Source organism: Chelonia mydas, chromosome 21, assembly GCF_015237465.2.
Source record: "Chelonia mydas isolate rCheMyd1 chromosome 21, rCheMyd1.pri.v2, whole genome shotgun sequence".
In the NCBI taxonomy this organism is placed as follows: domain Eukaryota; kingdom Metazoa; phylum Chordata; order Testudines; family Cheloniidae; genus Chelonia; species Chelonia mydas.
Window position 1 is genome coordinate 16,989,836 of NC_051261.2, and position 22,342 is coordinate 17,012,177.

Sequence of the window (22,342 nt, forward strand, 5' to 3'; positions counted from 1 at the left end):
AAGCTATATACACGCAGCACCCCTGAAATGCAGCTTTCTCTGGGGTGGAGGATGAGCACCAACTGACACACTGCACCACAGTAGGGAGAAAGGGAAATTTTGGCCAAGGACAAGGAGTGTATCATGCAGACGGGACAGGACCTGGTGGGATGAGACAGTTTTGTTACGACGCTGCATTGAGGTTGCCTGAAATAAATTCAAGGCTCTTTAACTGCCCTGCAAGGTTGAAGTGTTAGGAAATTGCTTTTCATGGCAACTGGCCTCGAATTAAAAAAGGTAATGGCCAGGGCAGTGCAAATCTCAACCATGGGCAAGCCAAGTTAGAGCACTGTATCAGCACAGCACCACTTGAGCCTAGTCCCAGCACATGAGCGCCTCAGGGCAAGTCTACGCTACAAAGTCAACCTAAGTTATGTCGAGGTGCAGCCACTGTAGTAATTAAATCGCTTTTGTATGTCTGCCCTACGCTCCTTGTGTCGGCCGTGCGTGTCCTCACCGATTGCCCTGTCCACGTCTACACTGACTGCAGCGCCCTCCCGACACCGCCCCACGCGCTCTCACGGAGCTGGGGTTAGTACGTCGGCGTAGCGGGCAAGTGACACTGTGGTGTAGATGCTGACAGGGAGCTCTGTAGTGGAGACCAGGGCTCAGCGTCCAGTCCCCGTGCGCAAATGGAATCGGTGCGTTCCTGGCCCACAGGCAAGCCGTGGAGCCACAGTGACACCTAGTGAGACTGTTGAGTGAGGGTGAAGAGGAGAGGGAGAGCACGCCTGCGTCTGTTTTCCTTCAAATCAGTGTGAATCAGGAGCTGCAATTCCACTGTTCCTGAGTCTCCTCAGTCACATCATTGCAAACCAGGAGAAATCCCACTGATCTCGACTCCCCTCTCATTCATGTGGGTGTAAATCAGGAGTGCCAGTGTAAACCAGGAGTAACCACATTGCTCCCGACTCCCCTCTCATTCACGTGGGGGTAAATCTGGAGTGCTGGTGTAAACCAGGATTAACCCCATTGATCGCAATTCCCCTCTCATTCACATGGGGGTAAACCAGGAGTGCCAGTGTAAACCAGGAGTAACCGCATTGATCCCGACTCCCCTATCATTCACGTGGGGGTAAATCTGGAGTGCTGGTATAAACCAGGATTAACCCCATTGATCGCAATTCCCCTCTCATTCACGTGGGGGTAAACCAGGAGTGCCAGTGTAAATCAGGAGTAACCCCTCTGATCCTGACTCCCCTCTCATTCACGCAGGTGTAAATCAGGAATGACGGTGTAAATCAGGAGTAACCCCACTGATCCCAAGTCTCCTCTCATTCACACAGGGTAAATCAGCATCGCTGTTAACTCCAGGGGAGTTCTGCCTCTTCACAGCTCAGCATCTGGCCTCTAGCCATAAAAGTGTCTGGAATTAGTCACCCTGCCTCCAGCTTTCATTGGGGCAGCCATGTGATACTTGCAGCCACCGGTCAGTGGCTATTCGTTTCCCAGGGCAAACACAAGCAAGCGGGACCCTGGCAGCTGGGGGCTGGTTACTTATTAATCTGAAAAGCCCCTTCAAGGCCCTGCACTATCCAGTGACGGCACAGCATGCCCGCGCCCTGGCAGCCTGGTTTCCCCTGGCTGAATCAATGGCATTAGCACTGCTGGCTGTAGCTATGTGCGTGACGTCCAGAGGCCTCCCTAACACACTGGGGCTGCGTGTGTGGAGACGTGGACAGACCCTGAGGAAACTCATGTTTGCATGGAAAGGAACACGTATTGGGGTATCCCCAGGCCTCTGTGGGGCAGGGTGGAGAGCTGCTTGGGCCGAGACGGGACACAGCTCAAGAAGGGCTCAGAGCTCAGAGTCACCCAGGCCATTGGGGCTGACAGTGGTTTTCGCTTTGTGCCATAAACTCTTGTTTTTTCTTTCCTTCCTCCCCGTCTTCCAATTCCCTTGTCCCGCAACCTCTGCCCCTTCCCGCCTCCCCCCTGCTTTTGTTCCTCTGCCACAGGCCGCCAAGCTGCCAATGTCCATCATCATCGTGGGAGTTGGGCAGGCCGAATTCGACGGTAAGGCCCCTACCCTCCTCTCTCTGCCTTTGCTTAAACCAGCGGGTGCTCATCCAGGTGTGGCAGGATGGCCGTGTGCATCGGGTCTCAGCCTGGCCACAGACACCCAGGGGCAAGTCACTTCCGGCCAGATCCCCAAGGGAGAGCCTAGCTTCTTGGCACCCAGCTACCCCGCAGCCCCCCTGACCCCGAGCCAGGCGCCCAGGCTCCCCAGTGCATTGTAGGGGGATTCGGCAGCTCAGAAGGGCATTCACAGAGGACAGACGCTGAGCAAGGAGCCACCTACACCAGCTAGTAGGAGATGCTCAGGAGAGGGGCCAGCCCAAGCCCTGTCCCTCTTAGGTAGTGAGAGCCATCTCCGCTCAGGATTCCCAGCCTGGAACCCGCTCCTGGAGTTAGATGCCAGGTCAGCTCCTGCTCCTGCCAATAGCCCAGGGTGCCCACCTGGCACACGGGAGACCTGCCCTCAAAGCCCTGCTGTGGAGCACAGCTTTGATCTCAGGTCTCCTCCCTCCCAGGGGGCCCCTGACCACACGATTAGGGGTTTTCTGGGTGTATCTCGCTCCATCTCACCTGCTGGAGCCGTTCCACTGGGCCAGTAACGCAATATTCATGGAGCAAGAGACAGACTGTGTAGCCCAGTGGGTAGGGCATTCCTGGGCTCAAGGCCCTGTTCCAATCAGTCAGGGGTGTGTGAAAGCAGGTCTCCCTCGCTCCAGGGCAGCACTTTAGCCATGGGCCATGGGCCGTACACACTCTTTCTCTCTTCTGAACCTGCCTGCTCCCTGTTGTCTTTTGGGAGAGGGGAATCGGTAGGCATGCTCTGAGCACACCTATTGGACCGGCCCGTGGGCAAGATGGGTGGGACGACGCTTAATTTGAGCATCCTGCCGGGACTTAGGTGTGAGCGTGGCGCCAAGCAGCTCAGTGGGGTCAGGACTTTGTGCCTGCTGCCTGGCAGGAACATAGGCCCCTACGAGGTGTACTGGCAGAAATGAAGGTGTGGCCAGGGGAGCAGGGGTTTGAGGAGCTCAGTGATGTCTAGGGTTGCCACCCGGCCGGTGTTCACCCAGACAGGCCAGGTTTCAGCGTGTGTGTCCGGGTACCACTGGAAAAGCCCGGACGTCTGTTGTTTTTTAATCTGGGAGGAAGAGGTGCAGCAGGGGCGGGGCCTCGAGGGAAAGAGGCAGAGCAGGGGCAAGGCCTTGACATCTACATGTTGGAAAGTACCTAAAGGGGCAGTTAGGCACCAAAGTCCCTTTGTAGACCTAGCACCTCCTCTGCGGGTGCCTCAGTCCCCGGGGACAGAGCTTTCCTACCTCCCAAAGGTGTGGTGATACTGAATTCGGCAGCGACTGACTGTGATGCCATGGTAATACTGGGCGTGCAAGCAGATCGACCTCACAACCTGAGGATAAGCTAGGCCAGAGCCTCAGCTGGTGCGGTTTGTGCAGCCCGTCGATTGCAGGGTCGCTGGGCTGACCCCAGGTGCCCTACCCCATTTGTCAGAGGGGTTTTCTTTCAAACCCATCAGCTTGTAGCTTCAAGGTTCCTAGTATAAAATATCTGAGAGTTTGTCAGGCCAGGAGCCTCCTCCCTCTCTCTGTCTTTCTTGATACAAAACCCTCATTTAGCGATCTCCCTCCGCTCCGTGTGCGCAGCCTGCAGGCCCCCTCCCCCGGGGTGAGGGAAGAATTCCCTATTTTGGAGCAGATGCACCAGGGCCTTGCAAAGGGGCTAGCAAAGAACTGGAGAAGTGAACAGATGGCCAAAGGCTAACCCTGCAGGGAGTCCCCCATCAGGCGGCAGCTGGTGCTTAGGCACTCTGTGTTGACACAGCAACCCCTTGCAACAATTCGATAAGAGCTAAATGAGGCTCACTAGAGGGAGTCACTAGGTCTAGAGAGCAGCATCTGTCTGTGTACACTGGCCGCCCGGGGAGGAGAGCAGGAGGAGGGTGAAAAGCAAAAAGCCAAGCCTGGCCTGCCCAAGCCGACTGCCCAGGCTCAGAATGCTGCAGGGAATGGGCCGCCCCGGCTGGACAAGTTCTGCACTTGACAACATTCCCTTACGTGCACTCAAGGAATCCCCCCTGCTTTGGCCAGGACGCCACCCCAGGAGCTGAGCACGGGGTGTCCCAGTGCTACATCATGCCAGGCTGGCCTGTGGGCCTTGCACGAGGGTGCTGAACCCTTCGTAGGTGTGATAACGATCAGCATCCCCGCCGCAAAGCACAGCCCCCTGCTGGCGCCACTCTGTGCCTGCCAGCGCTGCCCCCTGCCCCACAACTGGGCCCGTGTTATAAAGATGGGGGGCTATGACTGTCTGCCTCCCCGGTCCTAGCACCGCTGCATGCGCAGTGGGTCTGAAAGGACTGAGCAAAGGTCTGCTAAGGTGAGATGTCAGGAAAACCTCCCCGCAGTGGGAGCCAGCAGGCTGGGGAGCAGTCTGCCCCTTGCTCGGCACATTGAAAAGCAACCTGGAAAGGGGGGTTTGTTGACATTGGGCTTGCACCTCCCTTTGCTCCTTTAGGCTGAATAACCAAGTTGTGTGTTTTGTTACTGATTGTTTATTTACTGTTCAAACACCAGGATTCCTAGGTGGGCTTAATAATAATTCTTGTCAGCTCTGGTTGTGCTGGAGGAGTTCTGGCTGGCTCAGGCATGTTTATGGTGAGGAGAGAGAGGGAATGAGGGGGCAGCGTGTAGGGGTCTTGCAGCCATTGGCCCTCTCCTCTGCATTTTAACACGGGCAATTGTGAGGGCTCAGCTGAGCAGGGATAGGCCAGCAGGGGGCAGTGTGGTAATGCTGGGGCTGGTCTGTTTCCCAGACTAGAAGTGGTGGGGGGCCAGGAGGGGCTGATTCCCTGGCGGCTGGGAGAGGGCTGGGGGGGAAAGGCAGGGTGTGTGAGGCTCTGGGAGGAGTGCAGCATTGAAGGCAGATGGCAGGGAGCACACTGGACCTGCCCTGGCTAGGGCCCATAGCGCCTTAGTGCCTATAGTGCTGGTTTGCATTGTGGTGCCCCTGGCGTGCTACCAGAGAGTTTTAAGACCAAGGCTAATCCCAGTGCACGGCAGGGACCCAACCAGGGAGTAGCGATCACATTGTCCAGTGACATCGCTTTCCCCAAACACATTAGCTGGAATGTTTCCCCACAGGAGCTGAAAGCCCAGCGTGTGGTGAGGGAACAAGTCACAGAGGCAGTTAGAATTCAGCACTTGTTCATTTAAAAATGTTAAATTATTTCCCTTCAGTCCTCCCCCCGCCTTTTGCCTACCCAAGAAACCAAATAGCCTGCCTGTTTGTCCCCTACACACACACACAAATTCCCAATTGCTCACTTGCACGCTTACCCAGCTGGTAGCATGCGGGGGCTGGCTCACCTTAAGTAGCTGAAGGGGGTGGGCAGGATCGAGTCTCCCAGCTGATCCTCCTCCAGGTCAGAAGCGGTTGGGGATGGTGACAGCAGTTACTTTTCCTCCTCTGCTGGGTCACCAGCTGCTAGCAGGATTGTATAACACTCACTTATAGAATCATGGGGATTTATTGGGACACTACAAGTATCAGCTCCATTCCATACAGGCAGGTCTGAGCTTCCTGCTAAACCCCCAGGTCAGATCAACACAATAATGTACATAACAACAACTTAACACAAAGCTAAAGATACAACACCATCTCTTGATGGAGGTGCTGTCTGCAGTGATCATTCCAATGTTTCCCTCTAGTTAAAGAACTTAAAAAAGTATCTCCTAGGAATGCAGGTCATCTGCTTTGCTCCAGTCCTATATTCAGTCATGGAGACGTCACCCATGGCTGGATCTAGAATATCAGCAAGTGCAGGGTTCATGTCCTCTAGGTCAGGCCTATCCATTGTGGACAGACTGTCTGTTGGAGACTATAGTATGTTGAGGTTCCAATGGCACCTGGCAATTCCTCCTCCACAACCAGTCTCCCGTTACCAGCCACAGGTACCTGCTGGGGTACCTCCAAATCTGAGATGGTGGTGGAACGTCCTCAGTGTTTGCTTTCCCCTTTCTTTCAGTGAATCCACGCACCAGTTCTCCATGCACTAAAAGGAGTGAGCTCTTGCTTTTTGTATCAGCAAGGATAAGTTGTTTAGTTTTTACCTACCATGAAAGGTCCCCTCCAAAAAGGAGTAAGTTAGGGATTTTTTCCAGGCCCTTTTTCCAGCTGCATAGTCACACTTTCTCTCCTTCCTGGATGGCACGTAATGCTCCTTTTTCCTGAGATCTTCTGCCTTCTGGCTCATCTGTTCCTCCACCTTTTGGGTTGCTGTCCTCAGGAAGGTAGGGTCTTGTCGGTTCTTGCTGCCTGAAAATCACATCACAGGGAAGCCTGGATTTTGAGGAGTCCAGCAATAATCTCGTAAGGAGAGCCATGGGTAGTCGAGTGCTGGCTGGTGTTCTATGCAAAGATGACAAACGGTGACTTTGTACCCTATTCTCGCTGGTCTTCACTGACTAAGACTCTAAGCGTACAGCCAATGGTGCAGTTCACTTTCTCCACTCCCCCATTACTCATCGGGTGTGTGGCACTGGGCCTCACCTGGGTTAGCTGGAGTTGCCAGCAAACCCCATGTAACGGCCGTGATTCAGAGTCCTTCCCTTGATCACTGCAGACGCAGCTTGGTGGGCTGAAATGCAACATTAGGTGTTTCATCAATGCAGCCATAACTGTCAGAGTCCTTTCATCCTCCACTGATTGCACCACCCCATACTGTGAAAAGTGTCGTATGTTGCCAGCAAATCCCGATTTCCAGCTGGGGTTTCTCGCAGAGAGCCTTTCAAGTCAATTTGTCTGCACTCCCAAGGGCATACTAGCTTGGAGCATTTCCTGTAAGGGAGTTGTGCCTCTTCTTGCTTGACAGGTAAGACAGGAAAGTATCTGGTCCTTAACATCAGCAGCCATACTCAGCCAACGAAATCTGTCGGCTCCCTGGCTCAGTGTCTTTCCGTACCCGAGGCGGCCTGCTGCTTCATTAGCTTGAAGACACTCCAGTACTGTTCTCTGTCAGCTTGCTGGCAAGATGGTCCTGTTGCCTTCATTCGCCAGCCAGTCACTCCTGAGCTGCGTTGACTCTTCCCAGTCTGGGTCTCCTGCGTGGGTCTGTTGGCACAGCAAATGTACCTAAGGGTCTTTAGGCTGCTCTTGCCAGATGTCCTCGCAAGGCCAGACTGAGCCTGTTCTCACTGCCCTCGCCTGCCTGGAGGTATCTGCAGCCACATTTTGCTTTCCAGGTTCATGGTGAACGTATCTCTGGACAGTTTGTAAATCTTTCTTCATGGGCGTCCCCCTGGGCAGGGCTTTGTAAGGAGCCACTGCAGGGCACTGGGGTGTGTGTACACTGTGAATCCTGGACCTAGCAGACAGGGATGATGGGCCTTGGGGGCCGCCACAATAGCCAAATGCTCCCGTTGGGCAGCCGAACACTTGGTTACTCTCTCATTTAATTTATCACCTCAAAAAGCCACTGGGGTTGCACCTACCGAGCTCATCAATTTGTTCAAGCGCAAACCCGGCAGCAGCCTTTGAGGCATCTTGGGGTATCGCGACCAGATGGGATGGACCCAGGAATTCAAGCCCAGCAGAGTTCGGAGTCCTTCCTCCGGAGTCCAAGCGCTTTTGGGTGTCACTCTGTCCAGACAAAGTTACTCTTGGTTACCTGGCAGTGGGGTGCTGCCTGATCTGCTACATTCCTTACAAAGCTCGTTTAGAAGTGCAGAGGCCAACACACCGCTGGGCCTCCTCCAGGTCTGTGGGAACCTTTATCACGTTCTGTTCCTGGGGGAGGGGCCCCAGCCCGGCCCTCACTGACTGTACGTCCTAGGAAGGTGATGCCACCCCTCAAAACTGACCTTCATTTCTTGCAGGTTTAAACCCTGACTCCATAACAAGCTCTAGAGGAACCAGGTGTTCCTCCCGCGTTGTGTGAGAGCATGTGAAATCATCTAAGTATGTGAGGCTGTTTTCAGACCCCTGACTGCCCCCTGCAACGTCCCTGGGGCATGCGTGAGTCCGAAAGGTTGTCTGCAGAACAGAACCCGTCCATAGGGGGTCACCAGGCAGCTTTCTTTTGGTTCTTAGGTGCCCCTTTCATCCGATAACCTCCAGATACCAAGCCCAAATGACTGACAGATTTTGTTCCTGGCATGTTGTCCAGTGTGTCTGCTGTGCGGAAAGGGGTTGCTGCCTTGCACTGTCTGTGAATTAAATCTCCCTGTAGTGAGTGCAGAGCCACAAGTTTCCATTGGGCTTTATCACAATTACAACTGGAGCTGCCCAGATGATGAAGATTGCTGCCAGGCCATCCTCCAGCATGCGATTTCACTTCTCTTTCACTGCGACCTGATGCTCCAGGGAATCCCAGGTGGGGGCTGGCTTGCGGGAACATTCCCTGGCTTACGCAATCGACTGTTGTACTGGAGAACACACTAGCACTTCTGTCCATCACCTTCTACGGCTGTCTGTCAAGTCAACCCCGAGCTCTTTTATTGACCAGGCTGCTTCCCAGCTTTTGAACTCTGCCCTTGTGAGAGTCTTTGAGACATCAGCTACACTGGACACTGACCCCCGCGTCTGATAATTCACAGCTGCATCTCCAGGTCAGTCACATGAATTGCTCTTACCCAAACTCCGCTTTAGTCCAGCTCAAACCAGAGTTCAGCTGCACAGCCATCCTGACTGGATCTCGGTAGCTTCAAACACTCCCACAGGGTCACTGCACCTGTCCTTTATCCTTAGGGGCATTACTGCAGGATGACCTGGCTTCACCATCACTTTATTCTGAGCCACCCAGGAGCCGTTCCTCTCCCACCCCCTGTAGCTGTGTTAGAGGAACCTCAAAGGCATCAGGAGTTGCTCTTCAGTGTCCAGACTTCCTCCTGCCCACATCCAGGAGGGCAATCTAAACAATATCCAGGGCCAAGTGTATTCTGTTAACACACCAGGAGTTCTTGTCCTTGGAAGAATCCACTCCCAGCCCCACAGTACTAGAAATACTGGTCACACAAGAAAAGTCCATGTTGTATGCAGAGACCCCTGGTTCAGAGCGCGTTGGATTTCTCCTGTTGTCTGCAGTGGCTGATGATTAATAGTTCCCAGTTTAACTCCCGCAGTACAAATCTTCTTCCCCTTCAGCACTGGAGGTTCACCATGGATCAGATTTATTTCAGATCCTGGGTCCAGCAGCATTGTGATTTTCCAGCCATCAATGCCCCCAGACACATAGTAAGAGGTGACTCTTTACATCAGCTACTCGTTTCCCTGGGTGTGGCTTCCCTTTGCTTGGGCAATTCCACCTCCAATGGCCTTTGCTGCCACATCACCTGAAAATGTCATCTGGCCAGGGGTCCACTCAGGAAACTGTCTCTCTCATTGCACCGATGGGACACCTGCGAATAGCTTGCATCTGGGATTCCTCCCATGTTTTTGCCACTTCCCTAGCCCTTGAAGAGCTGCAAAGGAGTCATCTTCAGGTAGGGTGACCAGACGTCCCGATTTTATAGGGACAGTCCCCATTCTGGGGTCTTTTTCTCATACAGGCTCCTATTATGCCCCACCCCCGTCCTGATTTTTCACATTTGCTGTCTGGTCACCCTACCTTCGGGGTGGGAATTAACAGCTGCTACCTTTAAGAAAACCCCAATATCTGCTTCCAAGGTTGTAGCTCTAGGTGTAATCAGGTCCAGAATCCAGTCTGGTATCTTCCTGCACCAGCAGGTTAGGAAGTTCTGCACGGGGAAGCTGCTGGTAAAGTGCTTTGCCATCCCCAGCCACAAACACTGCTCGGCATTGTGCTGCTTTCTCATCAACCCACTCATTCACAGAGAGCAGCCGCTCAGTCTGTCACGGGCTCACAGATCCTGGCCTCGTCTGCACGACCAGGACATTTCTTCTCGGGCAAAAGTGCTTTTGCCATCTTGCTGCTCCTGCCACTATGGTAGCACTTGCTTGTCGAATCACAGTGATTTATGGGGTCATCCAAGCTCCAGCACACACAGGCAGGGCTGAACTTCCTGCTAAGGCTCCCCGCTGCCCTCCAGCTCAGATCGACAACATCATGACAGACTAGACAACAGCTTAATGATAAGATAAAGATACAGCACCAGTTACTGGGGGCGGTGCTGTCTGCACTGATTGTTGCTATTGCCTAGGGGAGAGGCAAAAAGGACAGTGGCAGCAACGGTGAGGTTGTACTGAGCCTGGCTACTGCACGTTCAGCAGATGGTGGTGGGCGGGAATGGGACATCTCCACCCAGCTTGCCTGTTCGTGTGGATGTTCCTCATCTGGGGTCAGGCCGCAACTGGTCTGTTGCTCCCCTTCCCTCCCAACTATTGGCTCTGCACCGGAACTGCTCTCACGGGCAGTGCCGGGAGCCAGCAGCTGCTCCCGTCAGTGAGGATACCCCAAAATGTAGAGTAGTCTCGTGTCAGGGCGCATCACCCGACGCAGGACCATAGCACCTCCATAATGGATCAGAACAGAGTCTGTCTAGTTCAGGTTCCTGTCTCTGACATTAGCCAGCACTGCATCAGAAGTAATGGAATAACCTGTCCTTAGGGGAGTTTGTTTCCTAACCCTTCTCAGTTCAAGGTTGACTTACCCTGTGACGCATGAGGATTTATATCAGGACCGTCTAGATTCAGTGGTCTCAGAGAGCGATCAAAGTTAGAATGGTTTCCCAACTACACAGAACTTTCATAAATCTAGTATTTCATGGATCAATAATTAGAACATTTGCAACATATGCTTTGTATAACTACTGTATAACCTGGCTAGGCTGACTGAGCTCCAAACACTGGGGTACTTCTATTTTAATTCACAGAAAGATATCATTTCAATCTTGGAGTGATGTGTTTACAGCCTGGGATATAGTCCAATAAATTAAAATGTTCATCAACCCAGAGTTGTGTTCAATGTTAAACCCTTTGTGGGTTGGAAGGTTAACTTCACAGTAAAAATGTGTGTCTAGAAAACCAAATAAAGTTTCAGAGTAGCAGTCGTGTTAGTCCGTATCCGCAAAAAGAACAGGAGGACTTGTGGCACCCTTAGAGACTAACAAATTTATTTGAGCATAAGCTTTCGTGAGCTACAGCTCATTTCATCGGAGGCATGCAGATGAAGTGAGCTGTAGCTCACGAAAGCTTATGCTTAAATAAATTTGTTAGTCTCTAAGGTGCCACAAGTACTCCTGTTCTTTTTGCAAAAAAGTTTGAGATTTAATTTCAACTAAAAAATTGGATTTCTTCAATTTCTTATGCAAAATATATCACATGCCACTTTCTATAGATTCCAGCCATCAGTTATACAACCATTAGGCAATACGTGGAAATATAAACTAATGTGGCCATTAGAAATAATAAACTAATAAGCTAATGTTGCCATTAGAAGATTTTGTTAAGAAGGTCAATAATAAAGAATGTCTTGCAAACAATATATACCAGGCTTCACTGTATGCCATACTGACTGATAGGAGAGGAAAAAGCTATGTAGGTAGCTAAAGGGATTGGTAGGAAATATGGCAGAACATCAAAATGATATTCAGTTAATTATCTCTATGATTTTTCCAGAACAATCTGTTTAATGGATTTGCCTGGAAAGCACAGCCTTTATATAAAGCAGGCTGAGCTAGCCACAACACTGGAAATGCTACCAGGCATCAGCTAAACTACCCCAAATCACAAAAATGCAGGAGTATTATATGCCAAGGTCTTTCCCTAGTTTTAAATACAGAACTCTTCCCCTTGCCAAAAGTTCATACACTGAAATTAACAGATGAACTCAATCATTCAGTGAACAATAAAAAGCATAAGGACGTGTGTCATAAATATAAAGGGAAGGGTAAACCCCTTTAAAATCCCTCCTGGCCAGAGGAAAAATCCTCTCACCTGTAAAGGGTAAAGAAGCTAGGATAACCTCACTGGCACCTGACCAAAATGACCAATGAGGAGACAAGATACTTTCAAAAGCTGGAGGGGAGGGAAAAACAAAGCCTCTCTCTCTGGCTGTGTGATGCTTTTGCCGGGGACAGAACAGGAATGGAGTCTTCGAACTTAGTAAATAATCTAGCTAGATATGCGTTAGATTCTGATTCCTTTAAATGGCTGAGAAAATAAGCTGTGCTGAATGGAATGGATATTCCTGTTTTTGTGTCTTTTTGTAACTTAAGGTTTTGCCTAAAGGGATTCTCTATGTTTTGAATCTAATTACCCTGTAAGGTATTTACCCTCCTGATTTTACAGAGGTGATTCTTTTTACTTTTTCTTCTATTAAAATTCTTCTTTTAAGAACCTGATTGCTTTTTCATTGTTCTTAAGATCCAAGGGTTTGGGTCTGTGTTCACCTATGCAAATTGGTGAGGATTTTTATCAAGCCTTCCCCAGGAAAGGGGGTGTAACATTTGGGAGGATTCTGGGGGGAAAGACGTTTCCAAACGGGCTCTTTCCCAATTATATACTTGTCAGACGTTTGGTGGTGGCAGCAATAAAGTCCAAGGGCAAAAGGTAAAATAGTTTGTGCCTTGGGGAAGTTTTAACCTAAGCTGGTAAAAATAAGCTTAGGAGGTTTTCATGCAGGTCCTCACATCTGTACCCTAGAGTTCAGAGTGGGGAAGGAACCTTGACAATGTGTCTAATTAGCAGCAAAATATACTCAGAAAAAGAATTCCACCAGTCCTCCAATTTACTCCGAAAGGTTGAAAGCACAGCCATGAGGAACAAATGTCTGTATATCAGCAACAAAATGGAGACAAATGCACCCAAATTTGGTGTCACATAGTTGCAGTAATGCAGCTGTGATATAACATGTCTCATACGTGCTGTCATTATGTTTGCAGTCACATTTGTGACTACTATCCACTTGTCCTGTGATTATGCACTGACCCTTCCCTGTGTTGAAATTTGAAAAGAAAACAGTAACTAAATGCATAAAGCAGTACACTAGTATGTTTGCATTCCTCTGTTCTACGGACAGTACTATCGATTGCTGTATTCATTTAAGAGTTGTGTTCCTTGCATTTTTATTTGTTGCTCCATTAGTTAGAAAAATGAATAAGGAATTTTTTAACAAAAGAAAAAATGTGAGTGCAAACCACTGCTGAGCTCCTGAGTCTGCAGCTTGAAACAAGAAAAGGAGTACTTGTGGCACCTTAGAGACTAACCAATTTATTTGAGCATAAGCTTTCGTGAGCTACAGCTCACTTCATCGGATGCATCCGATGAAGTGAGCTGTAACTCACGAAAGCTTATGCTCACATAAATTGGTTAGTCTCTAAGGTGCCACAAGTACTCCTTTTCATTTTGCAAATACAGACTAACACGGCTGCTATTCTGAAACCTGTCAGCTTGAAACAATAGCTCTTCTTGTTTGGTTCCCAGCTGTTAGCTCCACAGTGATGATGGGGCTGGCTGAACAAAGACTGTCCCCCCGTTTCTGTCTTGTATCAGCTTCATTCATCTTTAACCCTTTCCGTTCTATGTCATTCTTCACCATGTCTATCCTGTGCATCCTTGGTTTTCCTCTATTTCTAGTTCCTTGCACTCTGATACGATCACCATGTATGGTATCCTTCCAGGTCCATTCTTGACACATGTCCAAACCATCGCAGTCGTCTTTCTTGAAGCTTCGGAAACAGCGGTATTTCTTGCCCTCTTCATTTGCCTTTTTCTTAGCTCTTCATTTTTTATTTTCTGCAGTCTTGAATTCACAGTATTCCCCTCAGCCACTTCATCTCTGCAGTCAAAGTCTTTCGTTCATCGATTTTCCTCATCCTCCAACATTGTGACTTGTGCAGCCATGTTGGCATGACAGCTGTATCATATACACTGATTTTTGGTTTTATCGAAATGGCATTAGCCTTCCAGATCTGGCAGAAGTTTCTGAAGACAGTAGTGGCTAGTCTGATTCTTCTTTTGGTGTCCTCTTCCAGTTCTCCAGGGTATGCACATTTTCCCATCTATTCTAGTTCTTAGTCTCCGAGTTTGATCTTTACCTTTTCCTCTTGTCTCCCAATTGCTGCCATTTTTGTCTTCCCATGCTGGTATTCAATCTGAATGCTTTCCCAGGCTACCTGGTGAGTTATAATCTGTAAATCTGCCTTGGTCAATGCTGTGAGGTCAATATTGTCTGTGAATTTAAGGCTACGCACTGTCCTACCACATAATATGACTCCTTCCGTTTCATCTCTTGGTGCTACAGTCATTACTGCTTCCAGTACCAAGTTGAACAAATCGGGTGATAGCGCGCATCCTTGTCTCACTCCGATGGTCATCCTGAACCATTCCATCAACTTCTTGTCTACTTTCACTGCACTCATTGACTTGCTGTAGATGTTTTCTATCAGCTTGATCAGTTTTTTGGAGATGCCATACATTCTCGTAACGTTCCAGAAACCTTTCTGCCAAATGCTATCAAAGCCTGTTTGAAGTCTATACGGTAACAGGTGCACTTGTGTTCTATGGACTTCTCCAGTATCTGTCATATCACAAATAGTGATCTATGGTACTTCATTCTAGTCTAATATCTCTGCCAGTGCTGCTTCCATGTACCTTTTCCTTCTCCTCTACAACAGCTTGGTGAATGCTTTTCCAGCACCCTCAATAAGCCGATTCCTCGGTAGTTCTTGCACTTACTCGTATATCCTTGTTTATAGGTTGGTGCTGTTATTACTTTCCCCCATTCACACGGCACTTGCTCTTCTCTGTAAATCTTGTTGAACAGCTTGTGCATTGCCTTGACCTTGTATTCCTGCTTGCAGCAGCTTTGGGGTTACAGGTTTCAGAGGAGCAGCCGTGTTCGTCTGTATCCGTAAAAAGAAAAGGAGGACTAGTGGCACCTTAGAGACTAACAAATTTATCTGAGCATGAGCTTTCATGAGCTACAGCTCACTTCATCAGATGCATTCAGTGGAAAATACAGGGGGGAGATTTATATACACAGAGAACATGAAACAACGGGTGTTTATCATACACACTGTAAGGAGAGTGATCAGGTAAGGTGAGCTATTACTAGCAGCAGAGCCGGGGGGGGCGGGGGGGGACCTTTTGTAGTGATAATCAAGGTGGGCCATTTCCAGCAGTTGACAAGAACATCTGAGGAACAGCGGGGGAGAGGGTGAGGGAAATAAACATGGGGAAATAGTTTTACTTTGTGTAATGACCCATCCACTCCCAGTCTCTATTCAAGCCTAAGTTAATTGTATCCAGTTTGCAAATTAATTCCAATTCAGCAGTCTCTCGTTGGAGTCTGTTTAGGAAGTTTTTTTGTTGAAGTATTGCCACTTTTAGGTCTGTAATCGAGTGACCAGGGAGGTTGAAGTGTTCTCTGACTGGTTTTTGAATGTTATAATTCCTGATGTCTGATTTGTGTCCATTTATTCTTTTACGTAGAGACTGTCCGGTTTGGCCAATGTACATGGCAGAGGGGCATTGCTGGCACATGATGGCATATATCACATTGGTAGATGTGCAGGTGAACGAGCCTCTGATAGTGTGGCTGATGTGATTAGGCCCTATGATGGTATCCCCTGAATAGATATGTGGACACAGTTGGCAACGGGCTTTGTTGCAAGGTTAGGTTCCTGGATTAGTGTTTTTGTTGTGTGGTGTGTGGTTGCTGGTGAGTATTTGCTTCAGGTTGGGGGGCTGTCTGTAAGCAAGGTCTGTCACTTCCCAGTGCCTTTTACTTATTCCAACTTTCTCGTGAGATCTTTACTACTTCTTCTAAGAATTCCGACATCTGCTCTCCCTCATTTGTGCTGGGAAGCTTCTCCAGGACCATTTCATCTACTGTCACCATCTACACATTCTAGAGCTCTTCAAAATATTCCGTCTCTCGCTCATTCGTTGCTTGTTCATCCTCAGTTATTTGTTTGTGTTTGTCTTTCACCGCCGACATCTTCAACTCCTAGGTCCCACTCAGTTCTTTTATCTTATGCTACAACCCATGTCACATATTCTTCTACACCTTTACATTGTGTGGTTCTCAGGTCATTCCTTTGCTTTTTGTTTCAGCTCTCTGCCAGTCTATTGTACTCGGCTCTTCGACTTTTGTCCTCCTTTTTATTTCCGTTTCCTGTGCTTGTCTCTCGGCTGCAGCACTTCATCTGTTATCCACCTCACTTGCTTTGGTTTGGCCTTGTAGCCAACACTTGTTCAGCCGTTCTTATAATCCCATTTTTTTACACTGTTCCATGTCACTTCCATGTCTAGTTGTTCTTTCACCAGAGATGTGGTATTCTTCTGCTAAGCTTCGTTGTATTATTTCCTGATATCTGGTTCTTTTAATTTGTCCATGTCATAGATCTCAGTTCTTGGCACTTTTGCTCTCTGCCTCAATCTCATTGATGCCAGCGCTAATCTCTGATCTGATCTGATGTCACCTGCAAACAACCCCCATGACAACGCACTTGATTTCCGTCTGCGACTCCCAAGTACAAAGTCTGTCATGTTCTTCGTTTGCCCATCAGCTGATATCCATGTCCACTTCCTCGGAGGCTTTCTTTTTTTAAATGGCATGTTCGTTAGAGCAGGTTGTTGGTTAAGCAGAAATTTAGTAGTTTTGCTCCTCTTTCACTTTTGAAAAAATAGCTCTGAGAGGTGTGACCTGCTCGCTTTTCAGCTCAGTTGCATGTTAACTCTGAAACTTAACGATGACAATGACAGTGTCATCATTAGCTGTTTCTTTGTTGACCATTTTATCAGAAACATACACCTAATTTGTTTATTCCACAACCCCAAAATAAATAACACAGAGGCTGCTATGCTGGTTGCATTGCTCATTGTAATATTTCATTTAATAAAAACTTTTATTAAATAACTTTTTTAAAATGTAGCTGAAGTTGCTGCAGCATGTATAGAATTTCTATGGTAGAATCCAGGGGGGTTGCCACAGAATTTAGGTCCCACTCCCTGCAGGGTACAGCAGAGCCTTGTTCAATCTTATTTAATGTAACTGCTGATGTTCTAATTACTCCCAGAAGCGATGATCCTTTTTTGAAGTCTTCTAAACTCATGGCCACAAAGATATCTTGTGGCATTGAGTTCCATAGGTTGATTGGATGTTGTGTTGGAAGAACATTTCTGTTTATCCGTTTAAAATATGCTGCCTATCCAGCTATTTGAATATCCCCTTGCTCTGTATTTTGAGAGAGGGTAAACGGGAGCTCCTGATTTACCTTCTCTATATGATTTATTATTTGGTATCATTATTATTTATTATTTCTTTCCTAATCATGTCCTTTTTATACATCTCCTCTTTAAAGGACACAGTCCACATCTTTTCAGCCTCTCCTCATACAATAGCCTTTTCCAGCCTCTAATCAGTTTCACCATCCATTTCAGAACCCCTTCTCTTTCTGTTGGATCATTGTTGGAGATGGGGTGGCCAGAACTGGATATAACATCCCCGATGAGTGTGTCCCATTGGCTTGTTTAAGGGCATTATAACATTATTTTCTCTCATGCTTTAAACACCCTAACTCTTTTTTAAATGTCCTCTGCCACTGTACTGCCCGTTCCCCTAGCTCAGTCAGCACTGTTCATCATTGGTAAATACATTCATCAGCCCCAGTCTAGGCCTCGTCTCTACTGAAATACCCTGGGGTTCCTTCCCAGCATGTCACTGACTGCACTGCACTGACCGCCCTTCTGCTCTCCCCTCCCCCATCGCAGCCATGGTGGAGCTGGACGGCGATGACATCAGAATCTCGTCGCGAGGGAAGATCGCTGAGCGAGACATTGTCCAGGTAAAATTTGCAACACTTTCCTAGCTCAGCACTTTCCTTCCCCTTCATGTCAAAAACCATCCCGGAGCCTTCCCTGCCTCCCCAGCGGGCCCCGGGTTCAGGCAGGCTCAGGTTTCCCATTCCAAGGGCAGGCCTGTCCTAGGGCAGCAGGAGTTTTCTGAACCATGACAGTGTTTGAGATCAGACACGTGGCTGGCGCACTTCACACAGCCCTCCTTGGCCGTCGATAATATGAGATGACTGGGGAAGGATTTCAGCCAGCCCCCCTTGCCTGGGAAGCCTGCCCCTCCTCTGGCTGGGTCCCTACCCAGTTAACCCTGTGCGGGTTTGGTCTGCTCAGTCTGTCCCTGAGCCTGGGGCACTGGGTCCGTATGTGGCCTCTCTGGCCACAGTGATTGCAGCCCATGTCCCGTTGGTCCCCTCGGGCCGGTCGGTTGGCCCTGACCCTGGATGTTCCCCTTGGGAAGGGGTTCTCCATATTTCTCTAGAGAAGCGTGAAACAATTATCAAGCACCAAAAAAAAAAACCACAAAAAAACCCCCATGTTTCAGCTACGTATTGGCTTGGAGAGGAAAAAACCCCTAGACCCTCATTTCCAAACCAGGCCTCGGTGTGCTTTTCTAATCTGTACATGCTAGAACTAATGCTTCCTGGCTCCCCCTTCTCATAATCTTTCCTTTCCAAAACCATCAAATCCACTCATCCAGTGTGGCTCTAACGTCACACCACACTGTAGCCATCAACCCGCTACACTTCCATAGGACATGTGCAAAGCAGGCTGGCTGGTGGAAACACAGGACAGCCCTAAGAAGACCAGGTAGGCCATCTGGCCCCCCACATCCGATGTGTTGCTGACGGTCTGCATAGGAGCAGTGTCCCCCATCTCCATTTGAAAATCTCTCCACTCTTCGTATGTCTGACACGCTTTCCTTCTCTCCCAGTTTGTTCCGTTCCGGGATTACATCGACCGCACAGGGAACCACGTCCTGAGCATGGCCCGCTTGGCCAAAGATGTCCTGGCTGAGATCCCGGACCAGTTCATTTCTTACATGAAGGGACGTGGCATCAAGCCCAACCCAGCACCCCCTGCGTACACCCCGACCTGCCCGACCCTTCAGACGCAGATCTGACGAGCAGGAGGGAAGAGGAGCGAGGGAAAAAAACCCAAGGCGTCTTGTGTCCGCTGTTTACTCTCTCTCTCGCTGGATACCAAGGCAGCCAGAGCTTCCAGTGAGATTCCTCCATGGACTGTTTCTCCACACGTGGCTGTAGGCAGATGGACAGTGAAGCTGTTGAGTGTCAGTGGAAGGATTTGCGGGTCTAGACACAAAGGACGTGCGGGGTGGGGTGGGGGAAGTTTTTAAAAGGACAAGCACAGCAGCTGACACGCTTCCTCTCGGGGGGGGATGGAGGGAAAAGAGGGGGATGGGTTATGTGAGCTGTCACCCCAGCAGACAGTGGAATGGAGTTCCACGTCACCTGTTTCCCTCGGGGTTCTCGGCAGATCAGCTGTTCCGCCAAGTCCCCCAGCCTCTTTCTACTCCTCCCCTTTCCAACGATTTTGAGTATTTTATAGCCCACGTACAGTCTACCTGCTGCCTCCAGTTTGCTGACATGTCTCCTCATCCCCTTGCTGTTTGCTGGCTTGGCTAATATATCAGTTTGGCAGACTTTAGGTTGGCTTCAGACATCAGGTATCTGTGTTGTTTTCTCTGCTGCTGTTCTGGCTGCACCGTTGTTCTGAGTTACTAACGCTCCATCTCCTATCAATCCGATTTGGCAAAGATCCACACAAGGCTTTTTTTTTTTTTTGCCTTTTGCCTATAACCACATCCCACTTTTTAAGCCCTGTGTTAGATCTGTGCAGGGAGCCCTTCCCATACCGTTCTGGACCTTTTGACATTGAAGACGCATTGTCGTGCGTCACCGAAATGCACTGACTGCTCGGGGAGGAAGCATTAGTTTGACCTTTAGTACATATGCATTTCGTGGCTGCTCCCAGCACCAAAACTAAAGCAGAACCTCATCACCCATGGTAGACTGACACTCTAGCTCACAAGTTATACGTCCATTAAAGCCTGGCAAATTCTGCTCCTGGGGCTAAGTGAAAGCGTGTCCCTTTGCTGTAACTCCCAGGGTGACAGGGTGACACTTTGGTACGGTTTGAACATCCCTCCTTCTTTTGCCACTTTTTATAATGCGGGCTGCAGGACTGTTGGCCACTACGAAAAGCTCTAACAAGGCTAGGGAGCAAAGTAGGTGAATGTAGCCCTAAAACATCAGCGAGATCATCTCAGCCGGTCCCTAGACATTCTGCTGCCCTTGGTGCCGCTCAGTGGGGCTGCCTTTTTAAAAAACAAGTTTGGTTACATGTTTCTGGCTCCTGGTGAGACCAAGGCTGACGCACAAGCCCTGTGTCTAATGGAAATGGGGTGGCTAGGAGACCTCTATATAATCAAACACCATGGATATCCTGATTCTCCAGCTCCAGACCTTGTGTAACAGTAGCCGGGTAACGGGCTAGGTAGTTGCCCTGTGGGTTCCCCTCCCTCCCCGCAGGTAGCAGGTAGCCCAGTGATTGATTCACAGAATGGAGCTCTAAGTGCTTTGTGTATTTTAGGAGATTCCTGCCATGAGACACAGATTCCAGGATACAAACTCCCAAGAGGGCCGGGGGGGAAATGGAGCCCCAGTTAAAGGTAGACGCAACCCAGCAACTCTGTGTTAGCACTCAGGGTCCAGCAGCCCCATCACACCGCTCTCATCTGCATGAGATGAAGAACAAGGGCAGGATCCAATCCAGGCGTCTAGCTGCGTAGCATGGAGGGGAGGAGACATAAGGAGCCAGTCGTCTATCCCAGTGGGCACATGTCACCAGGGGCAGTTAGATCCAGCTCCCCGAAAGGGACTTCGAACCTTGCAGTGCCAAGCGTCGCAGCCCCAGACAGTCACAGGAACACCCCGGACATCCACAATGCCTGGCTCAGGTGCCCTGGCTCCTTTACAATGAATGGGGAGAGATCGGGGCCTTAGACTGGGACTTAGACTGCCAGCATGCTGGGCAGGGAGCCGCCTGAGCCCGCGGGAGAAGCTGAGGAGAGGGGTGTGTGCTAAGCCCCTGGAGTTTGGCGTCTAAGTCCGGGGTTCAGGGAGCCCCCTGTCTCTGCTTGTGTCACCAACCAGGGCAAGACAGGTGTTCAGCTGCCTAAGTCACGTGTGGGGCTGGTCTGCTAGGGGAGCTCACAAGACCTGGGAGGGAGAAGGGGGAACTCTCAAAACCTTTAACCTGACCCAGGATGGGAGAGCCCCCAGCTCATGCCCCCCCGCAGCCTGATGAGGAGAAGGGTGATGCCCTAGCATGGCTCAGTCACCTCCAGAATTCAGCGTGGGGTTGGGGGTGAATGGGAAAAAGCTGAAGCTGGCGAGTGGCTCTGTTGCTCTGAGAGTGCCTGGCCTCCTCGGAGTCGCTTGCCTGATGGAGGGGATCTTTGACCATGAACTTACTGAGCTCCATAGTCCCAGACCAGGGGCGGGGTCATGGCCATGTCACCTACCCACAACCCCCTGTGCACCCGCAGCATGCAACGGTCCTTTGTCCAAGTGCCACTCAAAGTCAGAAGCCCCGAAGAGCACTCAGAGGGCGGCGTGGAGAGCGGGGAGAGCAGGCAGTGCCTGGCCAGGGGCTCTGTACTCGTCACTGTCCATGTGTTGCTGGCGGGCGCCATCGACCCTGCAGTGCCACGCCCCGTTCTGTACCAGTGTAGACATTGGGTGATGCATGCCAGTGCAGTCCTGTGCCCAGTTCTGTGACGTGCCGCATGTCCGAGCTGTCCTCCCACCCTGCGCTGCGTCAGTATGGATAGCAGACGGTGCACAGGAGGCATGGACACGGGCTGTGAAATCACAGCTCTCAGATCAGGCAGACGCCCTGTGCCCGTGAGGGTGGCTAGCCAGTGCTGCGGAAGGAACATGCGTCTTCCAAGGTTGGGTGTGTACGTTTCCACGGGAAGGGGGCCATTGTTCAGTCTATGCTCCAATCCGACTTTTCTTTACAAGCTACAGGAGGTGTCTCCACGGTCTGAGAATTAGCAAACACCCTGCATGTTACTAGGGAAGTTTGGCTCCTTTCCCTCTTTCTCTTTCCCCTCCCTCCCACTCACTTGATTTTTTATTTGCATGGGTGTTGACCTTTCTAGACTTTACACTATTGTATTTTGTGTCGAATGTCCGACGTGAGCTGATTTGTATTGGATTGCCTTAAACTGAAATAAACTATGCTTTTTACTACAGCAGTGAGCTCACTCTGATTTCCTGCCCTCCGAGGGCCCCAGAAAGGTCATAAAATGGTGTCTCCGCTGGACCTGATCTGACGAGCAGAAAGACAGAAGTCAGGTCACCTCTGCACGCTGGTGGTACGGAGCTGGTCCTTACGTAAACGAGTCGCTTGGGGAGTTACCTGCACCACCCCGGGTTTGAAGGACCATTTGCCTGTGCTCTGGCTCCTGCTCGTTCACTCTTTTAGG

General features: G+C 49.8%; 1 protein-coding gene across 1 annotated transcript in view; it reads left to right on the forward strand.

Annotated features, from left to right (window-relative positions):
• CPNE5 (copine 5) overlaps positions 1-22,108 on the forward strand; it is a 194,278-nt gene extending 172,170 nt beyond the window's left edge. The window contains exons 19-21 of the mRNA XM_037885250.2: positions 1,998-2,055; positions 17,746-17,819; positions 18,761-22,108. Of these exons, the coding sequence (XP_037741178.1) occupies positions 1,998-2,055; positions 17,746-17,819; positions 18,761-18,949 (321 nt within the window). The 3' untranslated portion in view covers positions 18,950-22,108. The remainder of the gene's footprint in view (positions 1-1,997; positions 2,056-17,745; positions 17,820-18,760) is intronic.
• The last annotated feature ends 234 nt before the right edge of the window (positions 22,109-22,342 follow it).